Genomic DNA, 9,660 nt, shown 5'->3' on the forward strand with positions numbered 1-9,660 from the left:
CTGCTGGTAAAGTATTCATATTAAAGTCTAAAATTATTACAAACATGTTTTTATGTCTTATTTGTAAAAAAGTTACATCAACATCTACTGAATTTAGAGAAAACTGAAGAATTATGAGTTTGAATCCAACATTTCTTTGTTAAATATGAAATAGTTGTTTCATCTCTTTTTAAAGGAACATTTTGAATGAAAAGTAAGTTTCTCTGAGGAACAACAAGATCAGGCCGGGGATCTTCCTGCTGCAGAGCAAAAGGCTTTTATTTCCCAAAGTTATTATTTCACCGAGTTTGTTTCAAGGCCAATGGGCTCTTTGCACCTCAGCTTCCGCGTTCGGGGTAAAGCGGCTCGATTGTTTCCAATACAAATATCATTTACATTAGGTGCTGCAGGGCTTGGCCAAGGTTTGTACATCGATCCGAAGCCCCAACAAGTCAGCTGGAGAAAGGTTTTAAGATGTTCGCCTCGTTATACATTCACTGACACGAAGGTGAGTTTTACTTAAACTTTGTGGCTAACATTAACGTTAGCTTATGCTAGTAGGCAATATTCTCGGACATTGTTCTTGTAAAATGTGCTATTTAAGTATCTAAACATTCTAAAGGACAATGTATTTATCTAATTTTCAAGTATATTATGTGTGTTTATTGTCGTTAGTGTCACAGACTAACGGGGAGGTTCCGGTTCGGACTTTTAGCTTCTGAAGCCTGATAAAGCTCAACAAGCCTCGTAGCTTGACAGTAGCGCAGCTCTGGTGTCAGAGATCTGGTTCAGCTGTTCAGGTTCAAAGTTGCTGCTTTTAGAAAAATATGACCGTGTTGCTTCATGTCTCCGTGTTATTTCGTTTTATTACCTTTGCATGTTTCTTGTTCAGAGCTCAGATAGGACGGTGTTTACAGCAGGATGTACAGGCGGATCAGTTGCTCGGCTGTCTGGCTCTGGTCTGCTCTCTCGTTCCCATAAACTCTTTCAGGCTGAATACAGAAGTGATTCCATGGAAATAACTCAGGGAGGCTCCTTTATTTATCATCCGCATCCCCGGTAGTTTTAGGCTGATCCGGAGTGAAGTGAAGGCTGCAAACTTTGCTGTGCGGCGTTAGCTGGTAGCGACAGATATTTACAAGCCATCTTCTTAATTCAGGATCGCTTGGAAATTAACGAAAACTTAAAAGCCCATTATATTAGGAAGACAACAATGTTAATAGTATTGGTTTTTTTGCATCTGAAATACGACTTAGTCTTTTCTACCAGTCATGGTAACTCAAAGCGGAAAAAAGTGAGCCGCATTAGCTCCTGGAGATGTGACGTCAACGCCTTAGGTGCAAAGAGCCCATAAACCTGGATGCTGCTGATCCTGTACTTCTTCAAATCTACCAGCAGGGGGAGCTACTTGCTGGCCATTTCCCAGGAAGACCAAATAAGGAAATGACGTGCTGTCTGTGTGGCGATGTCCTCAAATAGAAAGTGAGTGAAACACGCTGAGGAGGACTGCCAGAGCTCCAGCGGACACTAAACCAGGTCAGTCCTCGAGTTTAAGCCGGGCTAAAGCCGTCCGGAGCCGGCCAGAGCTGCTGCTTCTCACCGCGGGGAGGGAAGCTAACGGCGGCTAACGGCTAACCGGTATTTTGCTGTTAAATCAGCAGGAAGTAGAAAGGTTTGGGTCTTTAAGGTGACTTTTTAAAGCAGGTGTTCTGCTGTAAGGTTTTAGATCTGTCAGTAGTCAGAATTATGTCTGATATTTATGTTGAGTTTCCGTGTTTCTAACCGTTCAGACATTTTACTAAAGCGACCAAAGCTCAGGTCAGAAATATAGGCTTTAAGTCACTGAAGCTCAGGATGACCGATGGTCACGTAACGGCTGAGCTGCTGCCAAATATGGTCAGTGTTACTGCCCCCACTTCCTGGAACTGACAGGTTCTGACCCACCTGTTAGAGAGCGGAACAGGAAGTGGACCTGAACCGGGTCAGAACATTGACACAGCTGGATGCAGTCAGTCATTTTCTATTCAACCATCCGTCCGTCCATCCATGCATCCATCCGTCTGTTCATCCATCCATCCATCCGTCCATCTAGATCTAAAAAGATGGATGACTTTGGTAACGTTGTGTTGTAATGATTTCTGTCTGTTGGATGTTTCCTGTATTATTGATTATTGGCTCCAATCAGCTGATCAGTAATCCATCCCTCCCTGGCGTTCCTGGTTGTCTACTTCTCTCCTCGTCTCTGTGGACAGGATGGGGGACGTGGCGGAGGACAAGTCCAGCTTCTACTCCAATGCAGAGGACTACTGGAGGGAAGTCCCGCCCACCGTTGACGGGATGCTCGGCGGCTACGGCAGCATCTCCAGCATCGACATCAGCGGCTCCAAGGCCTTCCTCAGGAAGTTTCTCGGGGTAAGAGTCGTTAGCATTAGCTCAGTCTGGAGCACCGTGGCCACTTCCTGTCCAACGTGTAACGCCCCCCGCAGGACGGCGAAGGGAAGACGGGAAAGGGCCACGCCCTGGACTGTGGCGCGGGGATCGGCCGCATCAGCAAGCGCCTGCTGCTGCCGCTGTTCCGGACCGTGGACCTGGTGGACGTGACCCAGGAGTTCCTGGACAAGGCCCGGACGTTCCTGGGTGACGACGCCAAGCGGGTCGGGAACTACTACTGCTGCGGCCTGCAGGAGTTCGTCCCAGAACCGGACCGCTACGACGTCATCTGGATCCAGTGGGTCATCGGTGAGTCAGGGCCGATCCAGCAGAGACGTGTCCATGATATCCAAAATATCCAAACCAAGGATATTGTGGCCACTACCAAAAACAAAAATCTGACTTTTTTCTCATAATTTTGACTTTACGCAGTCGTAATAAGTAATTCAAAGGAATTATTACTGATGTATTCACAGCGCCTAAACTTTTCCACATTTTGTCATTTTTCTACAACGGAGCATTAGAGCCGGACTTGAGGCTTTTTTTTTTTCAATAGTTTTTTTAAATGATTTGAAATTTTTTGACTGTTTTTGTATCATTACAAGTTTAATTTTTTTTTTTCTCAATTTTCGAATTACAACTTTTCTTCCTGAAATATAATTTTATTCTGGTGTAAAAACACGAGAACAAAAACACATTTTGGTCCAGAAATCTGAGCTTAATGAACATTTGCTACCTGCTGATTTATTTTGTAAAATACTTTAAATCTGACAGACGAGCCTCATCAGAACCAGAACTTTAGATATGTGACCCACATCGTTGTAGAACCTCAGACTGAAACGTTCTCCTCCTCTTCCTTCTTTGGTTTCTCTGGGATTTATTTTAAGTTTAGCGGAGAACATAAATGTCTGCCACACTTTTCAGATTTTTCATCCCTCCTTTCTGTTTGCCTGGTTCTGGGGTATGAAAACTTTTGGTTTTTCTGCAGGTCACCTGACCGACGACCACCTGGTGGCGTTCCTGCGGCGCTGCCAGAAAGCCCTTCGTCCCGCCGGCCTCATCGTCATCAAAGACAACGTGTCGTACGAAGGCGTCGTCCCCGACGACGTGGACAGCAGCGTGTGCCGGGACCTGGACATCGTGCGGCGCCTGGTGGGCCGGGCCGGCCTGCGGGTCGTCCACGAGGAGCAGCAGCTCAACTTCCCCAAGGAGATCTACCAGGTGCACACGCTGGCCCTCAGGTAGGGGGCAGAGCCTGTCGCCATGGCAACGCCCTCACCTGGACAGTTTTTAACTCCCCTTTTCAGCCCTGATATGAACTTTACTGCCTCTCCGGCTGACAGAACAGTTCTGGTTCTGTCACTGAAACATGAAGGTAGATACGAGACAAACAGATTTATTGATGCTCAAACTGGAACCACAGGCTCAGAACCAGGGTCCGGGTCAGAACCAGGGTCCGGGTCAGAACCAGGGTCCGGGTCAGAACCAGGGTCCGGGTCAGGACCAGGTCTCGCTCTGCAGGCGGCCCGTCTTCTCCATGGCGACCAGCATCTGCTCCGCCTCCTGGGCGGACACGCCCCCTTCCTGCTGGAAGGCGAACTGCAGCGCGTCGCGCACGGCGGCCGGCATCTGCTTGGCGTTCCTGAACAGAACCAGAAACCGGGTCAGGAACGTTTGAACCAACGGGTCAAAATAAAAACAGCAAAAACACAAAGTTCTGTTTCTGGTCTCTTCATCTGTAGAAAATTAGAGCAGAACAGCAGGGAGGGGTCCGGAGGTTCTGGTTCTGGACTGACCCGGCGATGTAGAAGCAGCCATGTTTGTTGCTCATCAGGTCCCACAGCAGCGCTGCCTTCTCCCTCACACGGTGCTGAACGTACACCTTCTCCTCCTGAACACACACACACACACACACACACACAGCTGACGACTCCACCTCACCGGGTCAGAACCGTAGCCGGTCAGGTCGGGTTCTGACCTGATCCCTGGAGAAGGCGGTGAAGAGCTGCAGCTTCCCGGCCGCCGTCATGGCCGCCCACTCAGAACGGAAGTAGAAGTCCTTGGCCTCCGAACGACAGCCGAAGAACAGAACGTTGGCTGGAGGGAGGAGAGGGGAGCAGGATGACGAGCCGATCCGGAGCGGCCGATCCGGAGCAGGATGACGAGCCGATCCGGAGCGGCCGATCCGGAGCAGGATGACGAGCCGATCCGGAGCGGCCGATCCGGAGCAGGATGACGAGCCGATCCGGAGCAGGATGACGAGCCGATCCGGACCAGGATGACGAGCCGATCCGGAGCCACAACTCACCTGCTTTTCCTTCAGAGAGCCTCTCCTGCAGCGCCGCCCTGAAGGGAGCCACTCCGGTTCCAGGTCCTACCAGAACCACGGGCGTGTCCTGGTCCGGAGGGAACCGCAGGCCGCCCCGCTTCACCCACAGCGGAACCAGAACCTCGCCTACAGGAACAGGAAGTACCAGGTCTCACTCTATCATGATCCAGAAACTCAACAACTAGAAGCTGAAATCAGGTTTTTATACGAAAGAAAAACTGAAGTCCATCCACATTTCTTCCTTCCACACAACTTTCTTTTCTATAAAGAATCTCATTTCTAAAATATTCTGCAATTTTTTTTGATCTACAATTAAAATTTCTGCTGACTTTATTTAACTTTAACAATAAAATAAAAATTTAATGGAAAAGAAATAAAAATTAAACATTTACTTCATTTAAAAATAAAAATTGGTTTTAGCTCGTCTGCATTTAATAAGAAAAGGATATTAAAATTAAAACATTTTAAAAAGTGGATGGAACATGAGGACCATAATGAAAAATATTTAAAAATTTATAAAATTACTTGAATAAAGTCAAAAGAATAAAATTATAATAAAGTTGAAATGTTTTTATTCTGTAATTTTTTTTTCTCTGGTTAAAAATCGTTTTAAGGAATAAAAATTATTTTCTTGCTCAGATTTATGGTGAATTATTCAGATGGGTTGAACAGAACCACGTCTGGGTCCGACCAGCCCGACCCTGTTCTGAAGAGGGGAAGCTCCTGCTGTTACCACGGCAACCACACAGCCTGATGAATTTACCGTAAATCCTGTAGAAGCTGCACATCTAGAAAGTAACTATCACTGGATCTGGGTCCAGATGAGACCTGCTGTGGTTCTGGTTCTGACTGCGCTGAACTGGACATAAACAGCTACCAGAACCGACCTCGTTCCGGGTCCAGAGAGGCCAGCCAGTTGGAGCAGAGCCCGGTTCTGGGTCGGTGCAGCTTGGTTCTGTAGCGGACCACGGCCAGCAGAACCTGCAGCCGGCCGGGCAGAACCTGCAGGGAGACGGACCGGGTCAGAGGTCACGCTGCGGCCCGGCGGCGGCCCACGGCGGTGGGCGGTACCTTCAGGGACGAGGCGATGGAGAAGGAGCGCGGCTGGATCTCTGGGATCAGGTCCAGCAGCCGGTCCGGTTCCAGTTCTGCTGTGGTGAGAGGAAAGTCTGCCAGAACCTGGAACCACAACCAGAACCGGGTCACCGCGGGGAGCCCGGTTCGTCACGTCAGACGGCGGGCATGACCTCTGACCTCCAGCGCGGTGCGGCGCGGCCGGTCGCAGTACGCCTGCAGCTGGTCCCGACCCGCCGGCGAGCAGAACTCCAGCAGCTTGTCCCGCTCCAGGTCAGAGGTCGCCACGGCGGCCAGCAGCTCGAAGAAGGAGCGGCGAGGAACGGCCGCCACGTCCAGGTACCGCTCCACCAGGTGGCGCACCGAGCAGGGCCGAGGCAGCCGGGCCGGAACTGGGTCAGAACCACACACATCAGCACCAGAACCAGCTGGAGCGGATCCACCCGGAGCGGATCCACCCGGGGCGGATCCACCCGGGGCGGATCCACCCGGGGCGGATCTACCTGGAGCGGATCCACCCGGGGCGGATCTACCTGGAGCGGATCCACCCGGAGCGGATCTACCTGGAGCGGATCCACCTGGAGCGGATCTACCTGGAGCGGATCCACCTGGAGCGGATCCACCCGGAGCGGATCTACCTGGAGCGGATCCACCTGGAGCGGATCTACCTGGAGCGGATCCACCTGGAGCGGATCCACCTGGAGCGGATCTACCTGGAGCGGATCCACCTGGAGCGGATCCACCCGGAGCGGATCTACCTGGAGCGTCGCTGTTTGGCGTCAGCGTGAATCTGGACTCCGGGTCCAACCGGAGCAGCTGGCAGAACCGCTGGACGTCGTCCTCCGAGTTCTGGGGACGGATCAGAACCACGTCTCCGGCTGAAAACCTGAACAGAACCACAGAGTTTGGGTCAGAACCGGGAATCAGTTGTCCATCTGGGAACGTTACGGACTGGACCGGACCAGGACCAGAACCGGACCGGGACCAGAACCGGACCGGACCACCTACTGGATGTTGGATCCGCTGATGTCGAAGTCGAGCAGCCGGACGTCCTGGAAGTGGGTCGGGTCGGTGACCCGGCGGTTGGACAGCATCCGGGCCGGGAACAGACTGGACTCTGAGGGGACGGGCCGGTCTGGGTCGGTTCTGGTCTGCTCTGGGTCGGTTCCGATCCGCTCCGGGTTCTGGTCTGTCTTCTCATCCAGGAAGTGCAGTGTGTACGACGGCGGCAGTCTGCAGGACAAACAGCAGAACCTTCAAACCGGGCCTCAGAACCGGCTGCCGGGTCGGATCCGGTCGGGTCACTCACGGCTCGTCGTCCCTCAGCGGCTCCACCTCGGACAGAACCGGGTACAGAACCAGAACCTTCTCCCAGAACGACTGGAGCCACGGGTCGATCACGGCGTCCGGCCTGCAGCAGGAGCACAGTTAGACCCGGTCCGGTCCAGAGCCGGTCCGGTTCAGACGGCAGGACCATCTCACCCCAGGTCGTGCTGGTCGTCCGCCAGACCCACCGGAACCAACATGGCCGCCCCGAGCTGGACCAGACGCTTCTGGAGCTTCTTAGCCACAAAGTTAAACCTGCAGAAGAAGAAGAAGTTCTGAACGGGGACCTGGACGGGCTCTAAGTGGGTTCTGGTTCTGGACTAACTTTGGGTACGAAGAGTCTCCAAGTCCCAGAACCGCACAGTCCAGGCAGCTCAGCGACCCGGCCGGCAGAGACTTCCTGAACAAGAACCTCCAGAAATTCTGGGGAGAGACAGGAAAACAACCCGGGTCGGACCGGATCAGACGGGCCGGACCGGATCAGACGGGCCGGACCGGATCAGACGGGCCGGACCGATCCAGTACTCAGACTGAGCCCTGCGTTACCTTCATGTTGTCTGGAGGGTCTCCCTGACCGGTGGTGGAGCAAACGAAGACAACCAGAGACTCTGAGATCAGGTCGGCCTGGAGAGGAACCAGAACCAGAACCGTTACTGGACCCGCCCGGTCACTACAGAACCACCAGGTTCATTAAACAGGATTACTTTCTAAAACCTTTTAGGACTGTTATGAATAAAATTTAACACCCGTACCTCAACAAATCCTGATCAGTAAATAAAACGTCTGATAAAATATTCACTGAACTCTGATCCAGAACCGCACAGCATTCTGGGAGACGTAGGCAGAGGAAAGGCTGTAGCTGCTCAACGAGCCAAGAAAGACATCATGTCACTCACTCTTTGGTTACCTAGCAACTCACTCACTCTTTGGTTACCTAGCAACAGCCTGTTGCGCAGCAGCAGTTTCAGGTTTCGCCTCATAAATGTTTAAAAATAAAAAACGGAGCAGAGAAACTGAATGAACTGGAAAAGTTTGGAAGCATTTCAGATACAGAAAGAAAAACAAACCTGCAAAACACAAAAGTTTTCACACCTCAAACTTTTCCCTTCCTGTCACTTTCTGACCAAACTTCAGAAATTTAAGCAACAAACCGACACGAAAAATAAATATTTTATGAAACTGAAGAAAGTTTACACATTTAATAAAAGTCATAACATTTTAAATAAATTAGTATTCAGCTCCTTTTACTGCAACGGCCTGAAATAAAACCTAGTGAGATGAAATGACATGGGCCTAAACGGAGGAGCACAGAACCTCTGGAGGAGCTGCAGAGTCGCACCGCTCAGGTGGGACAAGTCAGGCCCCCAGTGAAACATGGCAGTGGCAGTGTCATGCTGTGGGAAGCTGAATGGAGTGAAAACCTGCATCAGAACCGGACTCACCACATTGTATCCGTCCAGAGGCAGAACCCGGACCTTCAGCCGCCTCCTCTGGGCCTGCCGCCCGACCCGCTGGGCCGTGTCCTGGGCGGTTCCGGTCTGACTCCCGAACAGAACCAGCAGAGCGGGAGCCGCCATGATGTCTGACCCAAAACCCGGTGAAAGTCAGATGGAAACGATCCTGATCTACCCGGAAGCACTAAAACCTCATTCAGTCTCTGGACAGTTTAACAGCTACGTGCAAATATAAACTAATTCATGATTTAATTTAATAAACACCGCTAAACTGGTCCAGCAGAACCAGAACCGATGCTAACTGAACACATGGAGATAAAAACAAGCCTGCACGTTAACTAGTGTCTGCTCTGAGTTTTATATAAATATTAGACATAAAGACAAAAATAAATCATCTTCTGATCTGCAGCCAACACCTAAACATCAGTATCTACAACTTTTGGTTTTCACCGATAAAGTTTGTGTTTTAAACAGGAAAACATTTTTATAATAATTTTCCAATAAATATTGAATTTCCTTTAGTCTTATATTTCCTTACTATATTAAATTCGTGTTTAAAAACAGGAAAACAAGCAGGTTTTGTGTCTGACATTCATCAGTGCTGCTAGCTGCTAGCTGCTGCTAGCTGCTGCTAACTGACCGGTAACAGAGAAAATGAGCCAATATTTCCACTCGGGGTAAATTTCCTCGCGTGTAAAACTCACAGAAAGGGAGAAACTGCACCGGTAAAATATTTACCTCTGCTATCTTTCTCGGGATCAACTTTAAACGACCTTAAAGTTAATTGAAGCGAGCCAGAAAACAGAAACCAAACGAAACACTTTACGGCAAGCCGGTAGCGCGCTGCATTCAAGAACCAGCCAGAGAGTGGGAGATTACGCCCTTATTTTCCTATTATAGAAAATTATATTTAATCCAGTTACTCATCTCTGAGTGAAACACGTTATATAGATTACTTCCGCCCAGAATGGTGATTTAATGTCTTTACTTATGTTAATTATGATGATTTTCTGCTTCCAGCTAAAGAAAAGATGACATTTAAGATCTGAATATTATGAGATCAATAAA

General features: G+C 49.9%; 2 protein-coding genes across 4 annotated transcripts; one reads left to right on the forward strand and one right to left on the reverse strand.

Annotated features, from left to right (window-relative positions):
• Positions 1 to 1,377: 1,377 nt before the first annotated feature.
• ntmt1 (N-terminal Xaa-Pro-Lys N-methyltransferase 1) lies at positions 1,378 to 4,123 on the forward strand. 2 transcript variants are annotated; one of them, XM_014998406.2, is made up of 4 exons: positions 1,378 to 1,515; positions 2,232 to 2,391; positions 2,466 to 2,718; positions 3,398 to 4,123. In XM_014998406.2, exons 2-4 carry the CDS (start codon positions 2,233 to 2,235, stop codon positions 3,652 to 3,654), a joined length of 669 nt encoding a protein of 222 aa, XP_014853892.2. In that variant the 5' UTR covers positions 1,378 to 1,515; position 2,232; the 3' UTR covers positions 3,655 to 4,123. The 2 variants fall into 2 exon arrangements, with proteins under 2 accessions (XP_014853892.2, XP_087867358.1); XM_088011232.1 differs by lacking the exon at positions 1,378 to 1,515 and adding an exon at positions 1,542 to 2,094.
• ndor1 (NADPH dependent diflavin oxidoreductase 1) lies at positions 3,790 to 9,444 on the reverse strand. Of its 2 annotated transcripts, none has more exons than XM_088011231.1 (15): positions 9,331 to 9,444; positions 8,581 to 8,763; positions 7,685 to 7,762; positions 7,464 to 7,561; positions 7,295 to 7,393; positions 7,122 to 7,223; positions 6,821 to 7,045; positions 6,571 to 6,698; positions 5,993 to 6,204; positions 5,810 to 5,917; positions 5,626 to 5,740; positions 4,718 to 4,864; positions 4,388 to 4,506; positions 4,206 to 4,300; positions 3,790 to 4,051 (listed from the first exon to the last, which is right to left on the reverse strand). In XM_088011231.1, exons 2-15 carry the CDS (start codon positions 8,713 to 8,715, stop codon positions 3,907 to 3,909), a joined length of 1,806 nt encoding a protein of 601 aa, XP_087867357.1. In that variant the 5' UTR covers positions 8,716 to 8,763; positions 9,331 to 9,444; the 3' UTR covers positions 3,790 to 3,906. The 2 variants fall into 2 exon arrangements, with proteins under 2 accessions (XP_087867357.1, XP_087867356.1); XM_088011230.1 differs by having other exon boundaries at positions 8,581 to 8,720; positions 9,331 to 9,442.
• Between the last annotated feature and the right edge of the window lie 216 nt (positions 9,445 to 9,660).

The sequence above is a fragment of the Poecilia mexicana genome, unplaced genomic scaffold (genome assembly GCF_051168715.1).
Source record: "Poecilia mexicana isolate PSO_F unplaced genomic scaffold, ASM5116871v1 scaffold_12, whole genome shotgun sequence".
Lineage (NCBI taxonomy): Eukaryota > Metazoa > Chordata > Actinopteri > Cyprinodontiformes > Poeciliidae > Poecilia > Poecilia mexicana.